The sequence below is a fragment of the Meles meles genome, chromosome 4, assembly GCF_922984935.1.
Source record: "Meles meles chromosome 4, mMelMel3.1 paternal haplotype, whole genome shotgun sequence".
In the NCBI taxonomy this organism is placed as follows: domain Eukaryota; kingdom Metazoa; phylum Chordata; class Mammalia; order Carnivora; family Mustelidae; genus Meles; species Meles meles.
Window position 1 is genome coordinate 11,455,002 of NC_060069.1, and position 22,932 is coordinate 11,477,933.

At 36.9% G+C, this 22,932-nt stretch overlaps 1 protein-coding gene across 9 annotated transcripts in view; it reads right to left on the minus strand.

Annotated features, from left to right (window-relative positions):
* The window catches only part of ANKRD28 (ankyrin repeat domain 28), a 210,367-nt gene that overhangs the window by 69,216 nt on the left and 118,219 nt on the right, over window positions 1-22,932 (minus strand). For all 9 annotated transcript variants that reach the window (XM_046001800.1, XM_046001798.1, XM_046001799.1 and 6 more), the window contains one exon: window positions 14,291-14,369. In XM_046001800.1, the coding sequence (XP_045857756.1) occupies window positions 14,291-14,369 (79 nt within the window). The remainder of the gene's footprint in view (window positions 1-14,290; window positions 14,370-22,932) is intronic.

The following is a 22,932-nucleotide window of genomic DNA, read 5'->3' on the forward strand; positions in this document are numbered from 1 at the left end:
TTAAAAGCAAAAAGAAAAAAAAGCAAGCAAAAAACTGTAGGGTGGGGCACCTGGGTGGCTCAGTGGGTTAAGCCGCTGCCTTCCGCTCAGGTCATGATCTCGGGTCCTGGGATTGAGTTCCGCATCGGGCTCTCTGCTGAGCAGAGCCTGCTCCCCCCGCCCCCCCCGCCTGCCTCTCTGCCTACTTGTGATCTCTCTCTGTCAAATAAATAAATAAATAAAATCTTTAAAAAAACAAAACAGTAGGGTAACCCAAACAGGTTGTATCCATTTGATACCACCGTTAGATTATATAGAAAAATTCAGATAATCAGGTTCCTCTCACCCAGTCTTTTCACTTAATAATTTATACATATAAAAATGTACTGACAGTTTTTGAAAGAAAAAACTAAGATATCCAGAATTGGGTCAATGTCTAGCTCATCTGAAGATAAACAAGAAAATAATTTTAAAAATAAAAAATCTGGGGCACCCAGGTGGCACAGTCAATTAAGTATTTGACTCTTGGTTTCAGCTTAGGTAGTGATCTCAGGGTTGTGAGATCAAGCCCCATGTCCAGCTCCATGCTCAAGGCAGAGTCTGCTTAAAACTCTTTCCCCTGTGTGTTCTCTCTCTCTCTCAAATAAATAAATAAATAATCTGATTTACTTACATCAGTCTTTTCTGAGCTCTAGATAACAATGCAGCTGAAGAGAAGTCTGGACTTGTGAGGACACACTCAGGCATTAGAGGAAGGAGCCCAGAGGCAGGACCTATGATCTAATAATGGCTCTGTAACAGCATGTCATGTGACCTGGGGCTGTTCCCCAGAGCCTAGACCTTCATGTTGTTAATCCTAATCTCTGCCTCCTATGCCTTCTGTGTACATTGGGGAGTGACGGCAGAGGGTAAGGGAGGATGGGCCCAGGTTGAAACAACATAGGGAACTCCTGTTTCTGCAAAGTGGGTCCCACAAGTCAAGAATTGAAACCAGGAGTGTCCCATTTAACTCTAGGTCTCAACTCATCTGTTTTTTTCCTTAATCTAATCAATGAATAAGATCTGCCAATTCTTCGAGTTTTTTTTTGTTTGTTTGTTTGTTTTTTTTAAATATTTATTTGACAGAGAGAAATCACAACTAGGCAGAGAGGCAGACAGAGAGAGAGGAGGAAGCAGGCCCCCCGCGGAGCAGAGAGCCCCGTGTGGGGCTCGATCCCAGGACCCCAGGATCATGACCCGAGCCGAAGGCAGAGGCCTTAACCCACTGAGCCACCCAGGCGCCCCAATTCTTCGAGTTTTGAAACTAAGTTATCAGTAAAATAAGGTTGTGCTAAGTGATCTGTATGATCCATTTCCTAATACAACGTTCTATCCTATTTTGAAATAGGTACCCAGAATAAATTATTTCATACTTATTAAATACCCTGCCCTTCCTTAACATTAAGTAGATAAGGTAGCATCTTTTATAATCTATACTAAGGTGTCTTCAATTCAGTCCGCAGACTGCCAGCCACCTATTTTGTAAATAAAGTTTTAGTGCAATACAGCTACACCTATTCACTGAAAGTGTTAACTATATAGCTTTTACATTACAGAGGTAGAATTAAGTAGTTGCCAGATGTCTGTCTGGCCCTTTACATAAAATGTCTTTTGACCTCTGATCTAGGCTAAGTACTTGATACTAGATACTATTAAAGTTATTTCTATTTCCACAGATGTTTATAATAATTATTAGTAGTCCCACTAATAATTTTCTAAAACAACTTCTTGCAAAGAATAGTTCTCTACTTTTTTAATGTAAGATTTTATTTATTTATTTGACAGAGAGAGATCACAAGTAGGCAGAGCAGCAGGCAGAGAGAGAGGCGGAAACAGGCTCTCTGCTAAGCAGAGATCCCGATGCGGAGCTCGATCCCAGAACCCTGAGATCATGACCTGAGCAGAAGACAGAGGCTTAACCCGCTGAGCCACCCAGGTGCCCCTAGTTCTCTATTTCTAAACCTTGGAGGAGACAGTCCATGTCCAGTGAGCTGGGCTAGGAGCCAAATACTTTCAATACTCTTCTCAATCTGGAAATAATGCTTTCCTTTGGCTGTCTACCAAAAGTAATGGCAAGGGGAGCCTGAGTGGCTCAGTCATTGGGCGTCTGCCTTTGGCTCAGGTCATGATTCCAGGGTTTTGGGATAGAGCCCCACATCAGGCTCCCTGCTCTGTGGGAAGCCTGCTTCTCCCTCTTCCACTCCCCCTGCTTATGTTCCCTCTCTCTCTGTATCTCTTTGTCAAATAAACAAAACCTAAAAAAAAAAAAAAAAAGTAATGGCAAAAGCTTCAGATTTTGTTTTCAGGTTGGAGTGGAATAAGCAAAAAGCAACTACATTTCTACTTTTCCACCTGCAATGCTGGGGGTAACAGCTGCTGCACTAAATCATTTAAGATAGGGTTATGGACCCCAGATACTGTGGGTTGAACTGTGTCCCCTACCACCCTTCCCAAATCCCAACTCTAAAAACTCAGAATGCTATCTTACTTGGAAACAGGGTCTTTACAGAGGTAATTAAGTTAAAAGGAGGTAATTAAGGTGGGCCTTAATCCAATATGACTGATATCCTTACAAGCAGAAGAAATTTGGACACAGACAAGTACAGATAAAACACAAAAAAAACTCCGTCTCTATAAGGGAAGGAAAGAGGCCTAGAACAGATCCTTCACTAAGAGCCCTCAGGAGCTGATGTGGCAACACTTTGATCTCACACTTCTAACCTCCAGAATTGTGAAAAAATAAATTTCCGTTGTTATAGTCACTCAAGTTGTGATACTTTGTTATGGCTGCCCTAGCAAACCAATATACCAGCACTGTAGGTTTTCAAGGGTCACATACTTAAGGTTTAATTCCTAATACATAACATTCATATTTCCTTATTAACAGTCTATTATTTTCTATAACAGACTGATCAGATGAATTTTTGACTAATGCCTTACACTACAAAGCCATTTAACCACTTAACCACATGTTGCAACAGTATGAGATACTGCTAAAACTTATGATTTTTAAATACAAACATTAAATGAATATCTCCCATGAAAGTATCTATACTTATGTAGCCAGAAAATTCAGTCTTTAAAACAGAAGTTCTTCAATAAAAGTAATTGTCTACCCAAATCTTGCTAAGGAAGAACCACTGAGGAATCTTTACTATTTTTGACCCAGCTGAAGATAGAGGGAAAGGGCCAAACACCAGCAGATCATTACTTAAGACTGTGATCTAAAGAGCTGCCACATGACTCCAACAACATATAGTACACCAAGAACTAAAAAAAAAAAAAAAAAACAACTACTCTTCTAGACTGAGAGAAAACCCATTTAGTTTGAGAGCTACTGGAACAGACAAACCTAACTAGTGCTCACTTTTAGTCCCTCCCTACTCTATTCATTAGCAAATAACTATTCTGGAAGGATGCAGCACAAGAGAAAAAATATATGGGAGCAGAGTAAACTGAGTAAAATACAATAGGTGTATCTGAGAGAAATTATCCCAGGAAAGGAGAGGATGAATTTACAAACTACTCTTCATACACAAATTCAGAGAGAGTTAAGTGCTGAAGAGAGATCTCAAAGGGTTCCAAGACAGAGGCAGGACAGACAATGCAAAGAGATGAGAGCTAGCAGAGATAGGAAAGAAAAAAAGAAAAATAAAACAATTACAGATAAAAGCCTAGAAGTAACAAAAACAGAATAAACACAATTTAGAACACAGCTAAGAATCTGAACACAGCCAGAGTGAATCTTTAAAAACCCAAGTCAGAGTGAATCTTTAAAAACCCATGTCACTCCACTCAAAACTTACTCCACTCAAAACTCCACTCAAAACATCACAAAAGTGATGTGTCTTCCACATCACTTTAAGGGCCAAGACAAGCCTTGTGAAAGCCTACAAGGCCACCCATGATTTGCAACCTTGCCACCTCCTCTACTTCATCTCCCGTTCTTTTTCAATTGCCTCCAAACATACTACCACCTCATGGTGTTTGTTCTTCTCTTCAGTTTCCACCAAATACCCGCCTGGTATGCAAGGCTTGCTTCCCCATATCCTTCAGTTATCTGCTCAAATGTCATGTATCACTGAACCCTTTTCTGATAATCTAATATAAAACAGCAACTGACCCTCACCCAACATATATTCCTTTAATGTTCCCACAGCAATTATCACAAGACAAGCTATGTATATTAACTTGTTACTATCTCCCCCACCAAAACATAAACTCCACAAAGGCTGGGACTTGCATCTGTTTTATTCATTGTTTTACCTGCAGCACCTAGAATAGTGCCTGATACAGACAGAAAAACATGGAAATAAAATACTCAAAGGCTTAACAGAAAATATACATGAAATAAAAATCTAAGTTTCAGAACTAAAAATGCACACTCACATTATGTCCCAGCAAAAATAATCAATAGATTTAGCCTAAGTTAGAACTGAATTTTAGGGATAAAGAATTGAATCCTACAGGCATCCAGGCAGAAAAGAAGTGACCATGGTGGTAGAGGGTGGTATGGGGGAACAGAAATGGTGAGAAGAGAAGAGCCTGATCCAAAACTTCCACTCAATGCTAGAAGACACTGGAGTAACATCAATAAAGTTGTGAGGAAAGAGCGTGAATCAAGAATTTTAAGAGTAGTCAATCTACCCTTCATTTAAATAAAAAAGGCAATAGTCTCAAATAAGTAAGAATATGACATCCATGAGCTCTTACTAAATATTAAAAGAAAAAAAAACCTAACCCTCCAAAAACTTGAGGATGGTGATGTCTATTCAACCAAGAGATAAATAAAAATAAAAAACTTAGGGCTAGAGAAGCTATGAATAAGGACTAGGGTATGTGTGAAAACAGAATTCTGATTACAAAATATGTGAAGTCATAATTTTTAAGAATGAAAACACAGACTGGAACAAATTAGAGAACACAGTTTCCTAATTTCTCATCAACAATCAAAATCTGAAACATGAACATGGAAGGACATGGCTCTATAGGTTGATATCAACCTTTTTATCTTCTTCGTTTTTCATTTTAGAGAAATACTGTAGCAACAAATAACCTTGCCACTGATACCAAAGTAGTTTTTATAACACAAAACTAGAATATTTATTGCGTTTTTTGGGAAGCATTTCATGACTCTGGTATAACGCAAGAGCTCAATGGAGATTATTATTTCATATTGCTTAATTTTCTTAAGATGGTGACAGTTAAGGTTAACCTAATTACTATTGTAAAATGTCACTAATAATTAATATAAAAGGCAGGAGCAATCTATCCTGAACTTTCTACACTACCAATTTTTTCTGATAGCACAAATTAGCCTAATTTTGTTGCCTACTTTCCTCTCCATGTATTTCATTCTCTTCTTGATCTAGAGACTCGATCAGATCAAAAACCTAGATGAAATTCTAATTTCTAAACAAACTTATTTAAAAATTCATTCAATATGATTATAAGGTTGGTGGTGGAGGCAGAATTTGAAATAAGTCTCAAACCTGGCCCTCAACAACCACAGCATTTACACCAAATTTAAGGACAACCCTTGAAGCACCACTACCCAAACTTAAAGTCTACTTTAAGTTTAAAGTTTAAGTTTGTAAACTTCAAGTACACTGCAAGAAGACTACTGTTCTGAGTAATATTTATTATTTTTCTTACAGTTTGAGATATAATTGACATAACACTATTAGTTTAAAAGGCACACGATTCGATATGTATGTATTATGAAAAGTTATGTTTAGTTAATATCCAACACCTCACAGTTAAAATTTTTTTGTGTGAAAAGAACTTTGATGATCTACTCTCCTAGTAACTTTCAAATACACAATATTGTTTACTATAGCTACCATGCTGCACATTACACCCCCAGAACTTCCTTATCTTATAAACTAGAAGTCTGTACCTTTTGATTGCCTTTGCACATTTCCCCTACTCCTGGCAACCACTAACCTCTTCTGTTTTTAGGAGTTCAGGTTTTTCAGATTCCACCATAAATGTGAGATCATGGATTACTTATCTTTCTCTAACTTATTTCATTCAGCATAGGGCTCTCAAGGTCCAGACTGACAAGATATTGTTTTTATGGCTGAATAATATTCCATTATATGTATACATATGTGTGTGTGTGTGTATATATATATATATGTATGTATATATAAAAAACTTAGGGCTAGAGAAGCTATGAATAAGGACTATATATAGTCCTTATATATATATATAAGGAATATATATATATGTATATATATATATACACACACACACACACAGGTATACATATAATGGATACATATAATGGAATATATACACACACACATATAAAATAAAATGGAATATATACACACACACACATATATAAAATAAAACTTCTTTTTCCATTCATTGACAGACACTTAAGTTTCCATGTCTTGGCAACTGTGAATAATGCTACACTCATACGGGAGTGCAGATATCTCTTTGAGGTAGTGATTTCAATTCCTTTGGATACAAAGTCAGAATTGGAATTGCTGGATCCCATGGTCCCCTTCCATTTTTAATTTTCCGAGGAACTTTATCCATTGGTAGCTATACCAATTTACATTCTTTCCAATAGTATACAAGGGTTCCCTTTTCTTCACATCCTCTCCAGTACTTTTTATCTCTTGTATTTTTCATAAAAACCATTCTACCAAGGGTGAGGTGATATCTCATTGTGGTTTTGCTTTGCATTTCCCTGATGAATGGTGATGCTGAGCATCTTTATATACCTGTTGGCCATATGTATGTCTCCTTTGAAAAAATGTCTCTTCAGTTCCTCTGCCCATGTTTTAATTAGATTGTTTGTTTTGTTACTGATTTGTGTGAGTTTTCTATATTTTGGATATCAATCTCTTATCAGCTATATGATTTGCATATATTTTCTCCCATTCTGTAGGTTGCCGTTTCATTTTGTTGGTTTCCTTTGCTGTACTGAAGAAGCCTTTTAGTTCAATGTAGTCCTGCTTATTATTTCTGCTTCTGTTGTCAAATGCAAAAAAAAAAAAAAAAAAAAAAAAAAGAAAAGAAAAAGAAAAAGAAAAAAAGGCAAAAGGAAAAAAAAGAAATCACTGTAAAGAATGATATCAAGGAACTTATCCCCTTTGTTTTCTTCTAGAAATTTTATAGTTTCAGGTCTTTTTTTTTTTTTTTTTTCTGTACTTATTTGAAAGAGGGAGACACAGCAAGAGAGGGAGCACAAGCAGGGGAAATGGGAGAGGGAGAAGCAGGCTTCCCATGGAGCAGGAAGCCTGATGCAGGGCTCGATCCCAAGACCCTGTGATCATAACCTGAGCTGAAGGGTAGCTGCTTAACCGACTTAACCACACATATAACTATTCATTGTCTCTTACAGTCCTTTATATTTCTGTCGTATCAGCTGGAATGTCTCCTGATCTTATTTAACTTGAGTACTCTCCTTTTTCTTGGTAAGTCTAGTTAAAGGTTTGTCTGTTTTGTTTATATTTTTTAAAGATTTTATTTATTTGACAGAGAGAGAGAGTGATCACAAGTAGGCAGAGAGAGAGGGGAAGCAGGCTCCCTGCTGAGCAGAGAGCCTGATGCAGGGCTTGATCCCAGAACCCTGAGATCATGACCTGAGCGGAAGGCAGAGGTTTAACCCACTGAGCCACCCAGGCACCCCTTGTTTATTTTTGTTTTTAAATGAGCTCTTAGTTTCACTGATTTTCTTTTGTTTTTAAAAATTTCACTTATTTTCTCAGAAAACTATAGAATACTCATGAAAGAAATTGAGAAAGACACAAAGAAATGGAAAAATGTTTCATGTTCATGAACTGGAAGAACAGATATTGTGAAAATGTCTATGCTACCTAGAGCAATCCACACATTCAATGCAATCCGTATCAAAATACCATCAATTTTTTTCAAAGAAGTGAAACAAACAAAACTAAAACTTGTATGGAACCAGAAAAGACCCCAAATAGCCAGAGGAACGTTGAAAAAGAAAACCAAAGCTGATGGCATCACAATTCCAGACTTCAGACTCTATTACAAAGCTGTGATCATCAAGACAGTATGGCACTGGCACAAAAACAGACACACAGATCAATGGAAAAGAATAGAGAAGCCAGAAATGGGACTCTCAACTCTATAGTCAACTAATCTTTGACAAAGTAGGAAAAGAATTGTCCTGTGGAAAAAAGACCATCTCCTCAACAAATGGTGTTGGGAAAATTGGACAGCCACATTCAGAAGAATGAAACTGGGCCATTTCCTTACACCACACATAAAAATAAGACTCAAAATGGATGAAAGACCTCAATCTGAGACAGGAATCCATCAAAATCCTTGAGAAGAACACAGGTACCAACCTCTGTGACCTCAGCCACAGCAACTTCTTGCTAGACATGTCTCCAAAGGCAAGGGAAACAAAGGCAAAAATGAACTACTGGGACTTCAAGATCAAAAGATTTTGCACAGCAAAGGAAACAGTCAACAAAACCAAAGACATCCGACAGAATGGGAGAAGATATTTGCAAATGACATATCAGATAAAGGGCTAATACCCAAAATCTATAAAGAATTTCTCAAACTCAACACCCAAAGAACAAATAATCCAATCAAGAAATGGGCAGAAGATATGAACAGACATTTCTACAAAGGAGACATCCAAATGGACAAGAGACACATAAAAAATGCTCAACATCACTCAGCATCAGGGAAATTCAAATAAAACCACAGTGAGATACCACCTCACACCAGTTAGAATGGCTAAAATGAACAAGTCAGGAAACGGCAGGTGCTGGCAAGGATACAGAGAATGGGGAGCCCTCCTACACTGCTGGTGGGAATGCAAGCTGATACAGCCACTCTGGAAAACAGTATAGAGGTTCCTCAAAAAGTTGAAAACAGAGCTACCCTACGACCCAACAATTGTACTACGGTTTTTGCCCCAAAGACACAAATGCAGTGACCTGAAGGGGCAGCTGCACCCCAATGTTTATAGCAGCAATGTCCAAAATAGCCAAACTATGGGAAGAGCCTAGATGTCCATCAACAGATGAATGGATAAAGAAGATGTGGTATATCTATCTATATCTATGTATCCATCCATACATAAATACATGTATTTATGTATGTATAAATATGTATTTATGTATAAATATGTATTATGTATGTATAAATACATAAATACATGTAATTATGTATGTATAAATACATAAATACAATGGATTATTATGCAGCCATCAGAGAGAAAAATGAAATCTTCCCATTTGCAATGATGATGGAACTAGAAGGTATTATGTTATGTGAAATAAGTCAATCAGAGAAAGACAATTATCACATGATCTCATTGATATGAGGAATCTGAGAAATAAGACAGAGGGGAAGGGAGGGAAAAATGAAACAAGAGATTAAGAGACTCCTAATCTCAGGAAAGAAACTGAGGGTTGTTGGAGGGGAGAAGGGTAGGAGGGATTGGGTGGCTGGGTGATGGACACTGGTGAGGGTTATGTGCTATGGTGAACATTGTGAATTGTGTAAGAGTGATGAATCACAGACCTGTACCTCTGGAATAAATAATACATTATATATTAATTAAAAAAAAGATTATATAGGAAAAAAATTTTTCACTTATTTCTACTCTGATCTTTGTTATCCTCTTCTTTCTAGTAACTTTGGGCTTGTTTTTTTCTTATTCCTTGAGGTGAAAAGCCAGGATGAGTTTTCTTTTTTCTATTAATGCAGGCATTTATTGCTATGAACTTCTCTCTCAGAATTGCTTTTGCCATATCCCATTAAGTTTTAAGTATGCTGTACTTTCATTTTCACTGGTCTCAAGATATTTTTAGTTCTTTCTTTTTTGACCTACTGGTTGTTCAGTAATGTTTAACCCCCCACATATTTGTGAATTTTCAGCTTCATTCTTTTGATTTCTAGTTTCAGATCACTGTGGTTGAAAAGATGCTAGATGAGATTTCAGTCTTAATTATGAAAAGCTGTTTTGTGGCCTAACATGATCCTGGAGAACCTTCCACATATGCTTGAGAAGAATGTATATTCTGATGCATTTGGATAGAATATTCTGTAAACACCTGCTAAATCCAACCGCTCTAATGTGTACTTTAAGCCCAATGTCTTATTTTATTTACTATCTAAAAATTCTTTGAATATAATTAGTTTTTATTAGCTTGTTATTCTGGAAATTTATTTGTAATACTTAGAATTCAGTAGCTACCTTATACGTTTTGATTTCTAAGTTATCTAGTACATCCTCCATAAAACTATTCTAATCAACTGTCAAAGAGTTAATGGGAATTTTAAATTGATATAACACGAAAGAATATTTTAAAAATTATTAATTTTATACATATCAGCATGAACCTTCAAATACATAAAATTATGGCAAATATTAAAACCCATCAAACTAAAATTCCTTCTGACTCAGATTTCAGTATTCAACTATATAAAAATGTATTTTTATAGAAGGTCATGATAGTCAATCCATACAGCATGAACTTTAAAAGTTAGGAACACATTTCTAATTACTCCCTCATCTTCTGACTTGTTAGAGCTATATTTTCTACAAATTATAAGAGCCTTTTCACTCATTATTTGCTGAGCTACTGGGGCTGTGTTCAGTAAGACACTTATGTACTTACCTATAGTTTTAAAGGCTTTTTTTTTTTAAATTCTAGAATTTGTTGAGTAAGAATACTCTATACAGAGTCTATTTTGTTTCACTGTCTCTCTGGACTGTGGAAATAAACTCTTATCCATACTTCCCTCACAGTTAAATAACTCTTTCCAGTTTATCATTTCAGACTGTGACTGGATTTCACAATGGGGAGGAGAGAATTTTTAAGAGACTATATCTAAAAATCACTTTTTAAAAAGAGGTAATTCCTGACACCAGGAATTTACTTATTTGGCAGGACCAAATAAAGCTGAGTAAAGAAAGAAGGGCTGCTTAAAAAAAAATATATTAATAACCAAATTTTGAGTATCTATGATGTACCAGTGGCTTTTCTAGGTATCTTAACTGCAACATCTCATTTGCTTTAAACCTATAAAATGTTTATTATTTCTACTTTTTGGAAAAGGAAATTGAGCCTGAGAGATTAAATAACTTCCCAAAGATCACAGAGGTGCTACTAGCCTGGATCAAGATTTGCACCTAAACCTGTCTGGACACTATCTGCAGTGCCTCTCATGGCAACATACAGACTGGTTTATTTATTTATTTTTCATCTATAAGTTGAAAATGAAGGTTCTGGTTTAGTAGAAACTTGGCCTTGGATTTCATTCCAGCTCATTTTATTCCAGATCCAAGTAAGTTTTTATTTATTTATTTTTTCTTAGAGCCTAGGTGGCAGTCTGAAGAACAAACAAATCATTTGTTTTCTTTCCTTTTTACTTACCTGAACCCTGCAACCCCACATTCCCACATTTCCACCTCTCCCATTTTCACTTAAACTAAAGACTTGGGAAACTGAGATCAAAATGTAAAGCTTAAACTTGTATTACTGGGGAGTCCGGGTGGTTCAGTCAGTTAAGCATCTGACTCTTGATTTTGGCTCAGGTCATGACCTCAGGGTCATGAGATGGAGTGTCCTGGCCCCGCAACCAACACACCCCTTGTGCTGGGTAGGGAGCCTGCTTAAGATTCTCTCTCTCCCTCTCCTTTTGCCCCTCCCCTTCCCACCCCACCACGGGAGTTTACAGTCTAGTAAGGAGAGAACGATAGGAAATGACTAAGTAAAATTTTAAAAGGATATCAGATAGCAATAAGTACTAGAAAAAAACAGATAACATGGAGAGGAAAAGGATGGTGGCAGTGGTGGCAGTGATCAGGGACAACTTCATCCCAGAGGTAACATTTCAGGAAGGACATAAAAAAGACAAGTAAAGGAACAAGTCATGTGGTGACCTGAGAAAAGAGAATTTGAGGCTAAAGAAGGAACATTTCAAACTGGCTTACCAGAGATGGTAAGCCAGTGTCATTAGAGTAGAATGTGCAAAAGGGAGAGTAGTAGAAATAGAAGTCAAAAGAAATTTGGAGCAAGGAAAATATAGTATGAGACTAATGTAAAAACTTAGTTTTATTCTAAAAACTATAAATTAATTAGCGACTTTATTTTTCTAGCCAAAAACAGCTACATGAGCTATTACCTCATGAAACTGGTAAAACACAATATAATATTAAAAGTAGTTTTCCAAGACAAGTTGAAATAGCATCTATAGATATAGAGTGGTTAATTTTATACATTATTTCTCTTTGAATTATTTAAAAGAAATTAGGCATTCTCTCAAATGCTTATTTCAAAGCTGATATCTGATATTACCATATTCATAAAGCTCATCTGACTATCGTACTTACAAATATCAAGAAGTCAACCCTCTGTAAGTAGCTCAAAATCCCTGATGCAAAAATTCACTTTAAAAGCCAGGTAGTGAGTCAAATGGAACATCTGAAGAGTTTCTCATAGGTTATAAACTAAAAATGGGAAGAAGAACCCTCCACTTTAAGCCATAAAATGGCTTAAGTTAAAATAGAAGTAAATGAACAGAAATCTGTGTTAAAATAAAAAATGAAGTAGAGTTCTTATCCAAAGTCCAAGACATTAAACTAACTAGAATGTACTGTTTCTAACATAGCTATGTCATAAAGAAAAAAGAAACTGTTTCTTAGACAATGTTTGTAAAGAAAACCGCATATATAAACCTATATCCCAGGGACACCTGGGTGGCTCAGTGGGTTAAGCCTCTGCCTTAGACTCAGGTCATGATCTCGGGATCCTGGGATCGAGTCCCGCATCGGGCTCTCTCCTTGGCAGGGAGCCTGCTTCCCCTCTCTCTCTCTGCCTGCTTGTGATCTCTGTCAAATGAATTAAAAAAAAAAAAAAATCTTAAACCTATCAATTCATATTATTATAATAGAAGCCTCAATTAAGAGGAAATATGATTTTTTTCTTTTACCTCCTCAGTTCTCATTTCTAGTAAATTTAAGATGCTAACTAGTGAGCTAGCATCTATAGAGGAACAGATACCTTCAAGAAAGTGCTTCTATGATGATGTTACTCATGAAAAAAACTAACAGAATATCAGCTGGGGAGCACTAAGTAATGTATATGTCATAACAGGGAAACTAACAATTCAACAAAAAAAAGTACTAGCTGGGTCAATATTCAGCTATACTTAATTCTATATGATCATGCAATCTGTTATAAAACCCAGATTTTAAATTTTTTATATATTTATGAAATGACAAAATTCTGTTTAGGTTTTTTTTTTTTTTTTTTTTTTTTTAGAGAGAGCAGAAGAGAGCACAAGCAGAGGGAGAGAGAGAATCTCAAGCAGGTTCCATGTCTAGCACTGATGCAGGGTTCAATCTCATGACCCTGAGATCAGACCTGAGCTTAAATCAAGAGTAAGATGCTTAAGTAACCGAGCTACCCAGGCACCCCTCTATTTAGGCTACCAAATGAGATCTTCATTCAAAAATTCTGTCAGTGCTCCCTCTCCCAAATATGAAATGAATGATACTATTTCTCCAATTGCATTATGTGTCAATCTATAATCTGGCAACATAAGCACAATACAAAAATGTGCATCCTTTTCCAATAAATATAATAATCTGGCTACAACAAAAATATTTTTAAGCTCTGTTTGACTGCAGGCAGTCTGATCACAATAGGAGCTATTCCGTAAGAAACAGTTCCACCATTACTGCATACTGCAAAGTCTTAAACAGTTTAGGAGAAATTAAAAGATAAAGTACAGGTTTCTATTTTACAGGCCCTCAAAAAGAGTCAGATAAAAGCTATTTAAAGACAGACATCTTGCTGGCATCGCTTTCAAAATATATCCCAATCACCCCATTTCGCACTCCCTCCACTCCCGCGCTTGGTCCAAGCCACATCACCTCCTTCTAGCAGAACTGCAATTGTCTCCCCCTCACTCTGTGGTTAATCAGGCCTACTCTGAATATTCTATGTAAGCCTGAGCGTAGATATTGTTCATCTCACTCTATTATCCTGTCCTACTTTTTCATTTTTCTGTAGCACTTCATCATCTTTTAACATGCTCTAACATTTACTTGTATTTACAGCCTGTTTTCCGTATTGGAGTATATACCCCCCAAGAGCAGTCATCTTTGTTTTGCTCTTCGACATACTCTAAGCACGAGAAAAGTACCTGGCACTTCGAAACAAATATACAGAAACAGTCAACCAGGTTTCATAAATATTAATTTGACAAAAATCTGCATGATGGGCTCTTATTAACCAGAGCTTTACCATACCAGATAAAATAAGCAGTTCAATGATTTCTGCATCTCCAAGATAGGCAGCAGCGTGTAGTGGAGTTCTCTTTTCATTGTCCTATAAGAAGAGGAAATGTGGAATGTAAGCTTCAACATAAAATCAATTTCAGTATACTTTAAATGAAGGAAAACCATTAACTACCTACTTACTGGTTCCATAACCCTAGTCTAAGCAACCCATTAACAGATTTTTTCTGTGCTAGGACAAGAAAGGCCAAAAAAACCCCCTTTTTTTTTTTTGGTCTTAAAGGAACGGCTTTATTAAGTAGAGCAAAAATAAAATCTAAGGTGACAGAGAAATAGCTTCTTAGGCTTTCTTTGAATAAAAATGCCTATGCTGCTGATATACATAGGCAAATTTCCTTTATTTCATCTTATTTTTCCCCTCGATATACTTCCACAGTTTTACACAGTTTGGAACTGTTGCCCTACCTAAATAAAACAAACCTTAACAAAAGGTTTGAGTATCAAAAAATGTTTCCACAGGTACCCTCAAATTTTTCTCTGGGGATTTGAAGCTATCCCTTAAAACAATCTTAAGGATTTCTTAAAATTCCTGCCAATTTTATTTGTGGCTTTAAAATATATTCTTATCTTTGGAAATATAAAAAATACATAGTCTTCTATTTTGCCCAGTGAAGGAAACCATCAACAAAACAAAAGGGCAATCTACTGAATGGGAAGAGATACTTGCAATTGAGAAATCCCACAAGAGGTTAATACCCAAAATACATCAAGAATCTAAATGACTCAAGACCAAAAAAACAAGCAATCCAATCAAAAAATGGGCAGAGGACCTGAATAGACATTTTTCCGAAGACATGCACATAGTCAACAGACACATTAACCTAACTACCATCACTCATCATCAGGAAATCAAATTAAAACCATAATGAGATATCATTTTACACCTGTAAGAATGGCTGAAGTCAAAAGGACAAGAAATAACAAGAGTTGGCAAGGATGTGGAGAGAAAGGAATCCTGTGCACTGTTGGTGGGCATGCAGCGTAGCCACTGTGCAAAACACTATGAAGGTTCCTCAAAAAATTAAAATAGAATTACCATAGGACCCAGTAATTCCACAACTGGCTATTTACCCAAAGGAAACAAAAAAAATACTAATTCGAAGGGAAACATGTGCACCCCTATGTTTATTGTAGCATTGTATATAATAGCTAAACTATGAAAGCAGCTCAAATGTCCACCCACAGATAACTGGATAAAGAAGACGTGTAGGGGCGCCTGGGTGGCTCAGTGGGTTAAGCCTCTGCCTTCAGCTCAGGTCATGATCCCAGGGTCCTGGGATCGAGCCCCGAATGGGGCTCTCTGCTTGGCAGGGAGCCTGCCTCCCCCCTCTCTCTGCCTGCCTCTCTGCCTACTTGTGTTCTCTGTCTGTCAAATAAATAAATAAAATCTTAAAAAAAAAAAAAGACGACGTGTACACATACACAATGGACTATTATTTAGCCATAAAAAAGAACAAAATCTTGCCATTTGCAACAACATGGATGGACCTAAGTGTACCTAAGTGAAATGAGTCATTCAGAGAAAGACAAATACCATATGAATTTATGAGGAATTTATGAAATAAAACAAATGAACAAAGAAAAAAAGAGACCAAAACAAACAAACAAACAAAAAAAACCATCAAAAACCAACCAAACCCACTCTAAAATATAGAGAATAAATTGGTAGTTGCCAGAGGGGAGGTGGGTTGAGGGAATGGGTAAAATAAATAAAGGGGTTTCAGAGTACACCTATCTCAACAAGCACTGAGAAATGTATAAAACTGTTCAATCATTACACTGTACACCTGAAATTAATATAATAATGTATTTAGTTATACTTCAATTAAAAAAAAAATACTCTTTCAAATCTTCCGTCAAGAAAGAAGATACACCTAATGCAAGGCTTGATGTACCTCCTTCCCCCCCACCAAACACCAATGATAACCAGTTTGAGAAGCAAGATCTTGAGACAGAATCACATTCAGGGATTTTTAATCATATTTACGCCTCATGTAAAGTTACAAAAATGTTGTTTCTTTTTTTTTTATTTTACTTATTTATTTGACAGAGAGAGGTCACAAGTAGGCAGAGAGGCAGGCAGAGAGAGAGGGAGAAACAGGCTCCCCACTGAGCAGAGAGCCCGATGCGGGGCTCGATCCCAGGACCCTGAGATCATGACCTGAGCCGAAGGCAGAGGCTTAAACCACTGAGCCACCCAGGCGCCCCTCTTTTTCTTTTTTAAAGATTTATTTATCTGAGAAAGAGAGAGAGATAATGAGAGGAAGAGCAAACGCCAGAGGAGAGGGAGAAGCTGTCTCTCCACGGAGCAGAAAGCCCAATATGGGGCTCAATCCCAGGAGCCTGGGATCATGACCTGTGCCGAATGAACCAACCCAGAGCTTTCTTGTTTCTGAGAAAGCTATTTATTTAGACTTATGCTGAAATTTACACCCATTTTTTGGATAGAGGATTTGAGATAGACTGTTAATTGTTTTCCATTATTTATTTTCCGTTTGTCCATAGGAATAAAGTTGCATCTAGTAATTTACCCATGCAGTAAGAGAATATACTCCTAAGTCTGCCTTTAAATTTTGTTACTTAATGTGGACCAGTGTGGTATGTCAACTGGAAGTAAAGAGACAACTTTCAGGTCATCCTCAACTTAAAAGACAGTCACCTTACATCTGGATTAATACTTTCCCACTTCTCACAGGCTGGAAGGCAGATGTGAAACTGAGCCAGCTTTTAACCCTACAGAGGTAGGCCAATATCCTGGAAGACAGTCATGATTTTGAATGATCTTATAGAACAGACTTACTTCACAAACCTGAACCACTAACTCCTATAACTACTAGGAGAAATCAATTTCTCTTTTTAAAATATATTTGTGTGTGGGGTGCCTGGGTGGCTCAGTGGGTTAAAGCCTCTGCCTTCGGCTCAGGTCGTGATCCCAGGGTCCTGGGATCAAGTCCCAGGTCAGGCTCTCTGCTTGGCAGGGAGCCTGCTTCCCTTCCTCTCTCTCTCTGCCTCTCTGCCTACTTGTGATCCAGCCTGTCAAATAAATAAATAAAAATCTTAAACAAACAAACAAAAGAATTTAAAATATATTTGTGTGTGAGAGCCCAGAGAGAGAGAGAGAGCAGAGGGAGAGGGACGCAGAGAAGCAGTTTCCCTGCTGAGCAAGGAGTCTGATATGGGACTTGATCCCAGAACCCTGGGATCATGACCTGAGCTGAAGGCAGATGCTTAACAGACTGACCCACCCAGGTATCCCTAAATTTCTCATTTAAATAGGTATTGTATTGGGGGGCTATTTTACCATATTAGCTTTCAAGATTTAAGAAAATGAGTGAGTTTATTTCACATCATAATAATTTTCTAGTTTGGTTAATACCCCACTTATTCTAAGAAAGAACAGACAACTGAGAATAAATTAGGAAAAAAAAGCTGCTAGTCAAAAGAGGGGTTAAAAAAATATTAATAGGCAATCCAAAAAAGGTTTAACAGTAGCATATAAAGGTATTATAAATATGTGTGTAAAACAATTATCACTGGCTTCTTTATATAATTTTAATATATTTGTAACATTGTTTTTGTCCTTATAATAGTAACAGGTATTTCAGTAAAAGAAGGTTGGCATAGTGACTATTAATGTTATTTAATAAGCCAAGAGCTCGTCTAACTGCAATTAATTTCCATAAGAGCATGTTTTTTAATTCCAATATATACCTCAGCAAACAGAATGCTTTGCACAAAAATCAGTGAATAGTTGTTGAAAAAGCTAACATAGAACCACCAAAATCCCAGGCTTTATTCAAAGCTGAATCCTAATTTAATCATTTTAATAAAAGATCCTTGGTTTAAGGCTTTTCAGTGTTAATCATTAAGGCAGCAAACTTCCCTAGAATGTTTAAGTATGATCAGACTTACTCAAATTGAGAAACATATCTATTACAAAGGATAAACCACACACACAGTGCACACACAAAGTGAGTCACTTATGTGTAAGAGATGTCTGCAATTCTATGACTCAATGCCTTGAATACTACTCATGTATTTTATGACTCATGAGCATAGTTTTCCTCTCCACAAATCAAATTGAAGGAAAAAAGGAACACTTTGGTTAATTTTAAAAGAAATAAATTTACGAATCATATTTAATTTATTGCAATAAATACTGAAAATTACACAATAAAATATTTAAGGTCTCTTCAACAAAATTTATTAAAATAAAAAAATGACTATCCCCTTGTATGTACTAATTTTATTTCAAGGAATCTTTTTAAGATAAAGATAATCTAATGTATATGCAAACAAAATAATTAAGTATATTTATAGATTATTGTAGGAAGGAAAATAATGGAAACATTTAAATGCCCACCAAAGGGGAATGATTAAAATGAAACACAAGAAGTTCCTGATCAACCTTCATTTAACCAACTCATAGGATTAATCAACAGTCTCTATTTCCTGAGTAAAACTAAAGGTGGCTTTGGCACACCATGTATTTTGACTATTAGGGTACCACCAGTAAGCCCTTACACTTTCGTTCCCACCACTGAGTATCTATTTATCAAGGGTAGGATATGTTTGTTACCACAACAGTTTGTGCAAATTGTGCCTGCAATCATAACTATGTGATTTAATTAAATATTATTTGACTGATAAAACAGGAATGAAAAAAGCAAATTGTTTCTATGATCACTAGGCTGAACATCACTATAAGACTCAATAAAGGTAAACTACCACAAAAGGGGCTACTGGATTGGGCGTGGCTGAAAACTGAATCACTAAGGCAAATAGCAAACAAATGAAGAGATTTGATTCTTCAATGTCTAAATTCTCCCATCACTTAAAGAAACCCAAAATGGGTTAAAGATAATGCACTGGGGGTAGATTTGTACAAGGAAGATAGAAATGAACAATGGTGTCAACAGAAAAGCCTTGGCTCAATTACAAAACAAATGGCTGGCAAGTACACATTGTTGCAGTAAAATGCTTAAAGATCACTTTTTATTGTTCCCTCTGTTAGACTGATTTAACTTCTTAACTACCAATTATGAAAGTTACCAGGTAAGAGAACTTCTAGATCAATGTCCGTAACATAAGACACTATGTAAGCGTTCTACATCCAATCCCATGTGTGGGTTATCTTCCCTCCACACATCCAGGCAGTGCTCCAATACTAGGTGGTCTTGCCATTCAACTCAATTCTGGTACTATCAACTAGGAGAGCATTAGATCCCACGGGCTATAGGTTCAGTCCTATAAAACTCTGCTTCCCCTGGCCCCCACTTCAAATGCCGATCGCAAGTCCAGGTTGTGTACACCTGCGCTTCTTCTAACTCAACAGCTATTAATCAGAGGTTCCCCTGGCTCCCACCTTGCTGTGGTGTTCACAGGGTTCAGGAAACCAGTTTCTCACTAGATTACCAGTTTATTACAAGGATATTTGAAGATACAAATCAAGAGCCAGATGTCAGAGAAACAGAGTGAGATGCTGAACAAAGAACTTCCGTCTTGGTTATACCAGGTGTCCAGCACAATGGTAAGTATTAAGTGTTTCTGGTTAACCAATTCAGAAGCTCTCCAAACTCCCTCCTTCAGGGGTTTTTATGGAGGTTTCATTACATAGGCACAACCAATTAAATTGCCATCCACTGGCAAATGAGCTTAATCTCCAGCTCTTCCACTCCCCAAAGGTGATGACCCGCGGGTGGGAGAGAAAAGTCCCCATCCTCTAATCACAAGGTTGGCTCCACAGGCAACTAGACTCCATTCTAAGCTTTCTAAAAGTCACATCATTAACACAAAAAAGACATCTTTCATTGCTCTCTCACAGGAAATTCCAAGGGTTTTTAGGAGCTGAGTGCCAGAAATAGGATTATAAATCACAGTATCACACTATGCTCCCAATTTAAAATAACAAGCAGACCTCAATGTTCCTTATCAATGGAAAAGTCTCTAAAGCACAGTGATAAATGAAAAAATGCAGGCTCAGAAAAACTGTTATGATAAAAGCAGTTAATATACCCACTTAGGCCTTAATATGGATAAAGTAAGTACCCTTTGGAAGGATACTCTAGACACTAATACAGTAATTACCTCTGGGTGAACTGGCAGACTAGGGTTTAAAGTGTGAGAAAGAGTTATTTTTCACTATTTGTGGCCTTTGGTATTGTTTGGAGGTATTACCATGTACAGGTTTCAAAAAGTAAAAGAAAAAAGAAAAAAATTAAAAATAACATTTAAACCAACTGAAAAGCTATTTATTAAAAATTCTTAAAAATAATTTACCATGTCAGACATTTCACAAGTATCAGGTACCCACTTTAAAAAAAAAAAGTTTCTTAGATATTATCAGTTTTTTTAAAGAAACTATTGCATCCTAATGTAGTATTCCTAAAAAAAACTCAACTAGAATTATTCAATACACACACTGGACTCAAACAACAAAGGTTAACCCATTCAATCATATGGTTTTCATCATCTGATCATTTAAATTACACATTTCTTAAAGTTCTTCTGTAAGTAATCAGAAAAGGTATTTTGTGCATATGATTAGGACAACAAAAAAATTAAATCTCCACCCTCCCCAAATAAAAACAAACAAAAATACAGCTATAACTTTTATAAGCAATTATCCTGAAAGAAAATGATATACATTAGATAGGTTAGGAAGATCAGTGATTGCTAACCACCTGGGGGTTGGGCCACAGGCATATGGTGGTCTGGTACTTTACAGAAGAGCTACACAAGTGATTAGAACATGAAGGAGCTCTTTACGATGATGCAACAGTTCTGTAGCTTAAACATGTTGGTAGTTACACGAATCTATACATGTGACAAAATGTCATAAAATTACTCACACGGACATTACTACCACATCCAATCCTCCTCCAAATGAGTGAATGCAAAAAACCTAGTGAATCCCAAAAGAAGTCTCCACTTTAATTAGTTGTATGTGCCAGTATCAGTTTCCTGGTTTTGGTAATGTACAGTATGATGTCACCATTTGAAGAACCTAGTTGAAGGAAACAAAGGATCTCTCTGTACCATTTCTACAATTTCTGGCATATCTATAATTTCCTCAAAATAAAGTTTTTAAAGAAGTATTCAGAAAAATCATGAATTATATTTTGATTTATATATTGTGTTACAGTGAGCTCCACAGGCAGTTTACGAAAACACAGGCCAACAAAGTTGGGTAACATATGAGGCTATGAGAAAAAAGGGAATTCATGGTGGGTCCCAAGCACAGGCCAGGAAAAGGGTTAGATACAAGGGAGGTAGCTTAAGTAAAACCTAGGAACTAGGGGCCCCTGGGTGGCTCAGTGGGTTAAAACCTCTGCCTTCTGCTCAGGTCATGATCACAGGGTCCTGGGATCCAGCTCCGCATCGAGCTCTCTGCGCAGCGGGGAGCCTGCTTCCCTTCCTCTCTCTCTGCCTACTTGCAAACAAACAAACAAAAACAAGCAAACTAGGAACTAAAAACTGCACTTGTATATACTCAATATTTTGTGTAGAAGCTTTTTTTTTAAAAAAAAAAGATTTTTTATTTATTTGACAGAGAGAGAAATCACAAGTAGGCAAAAGTAGGCAGAGAGGCAGGCAGATAGAGAGGGAGAAGCAGGCTCCCCACTGAGCAGGGAGCCTGATGTGGGGCTCCATCCCAGGACCCTGAGATCATGACCAGAGCCGAAGGCAGAGGCTTAACCCACTGAGCCACCCAGGCGCCCCTGTGTAGAAGCTTTAATGTAAAGCAAATTTCAGGATCAGGCTAGAATAAGAGGAAACTATACAGGATGGGAAAGCAGAAAGGTGGAAAGTTAGAAATGATAAAGTGAAAGAAAGTGAAACAGAACAGAACATTTGTACAAGGAGAAATATTTAGAGACTGAGAATCCATCCACTTACATGGATTCAACCACAACTTTTAGAGCAAGAAGTCAATTCTGTAATTTTGCCCTTGACGGGGTACTGAAAGTGTTCCTGTGTATGAGCTGTAATTTAAGAACAGCAATCCCAGCAATCACAATAATTTAACACTTATATAGCGCTTACTTTATGCTAGAACTGCTCTAAGCCCTTTACTCTGCAGGGTTTAAGAACTGAATGTGTTTCCTTATTTAACATATAAATCAAAGCACAAAGGTTTTAGGAACTTATTAATCAAGATCATATGGCAGTGGCAGAATCAGTATTCAAGCACAGGTAGTTGGGCTCCAAGGTATGTGCCATTTGTTAATTTACCATGTAGCCTCTATTTGTAATGCTCCACTACCCATTTAACCACAGTCTGCTTAAAACTAATCATTCTCCTTCAAAACATCTCCTTCAAAAACATTCTGTGACCTGGCTTCATTTTTCTTGTCAATTTCTTATCACAATTTTCTCAGTAATTCTTTCCCTTTCTCTTTTATTTGCACTGCTATCAGACTGAAACTCCCATATTTAGTATTTGGATATGATCCTCCAATGCTCATTTTCCAGTCCACAGAGCTCCATTGGACTTAACTAGGCCTTATCAGCTCCAAACTTGTCTTACCCCTTCATAAATAAGTTGTGATGCCTGGTTGTTCTCAAAACTGCACTCAAGGAAGCTCCATGGT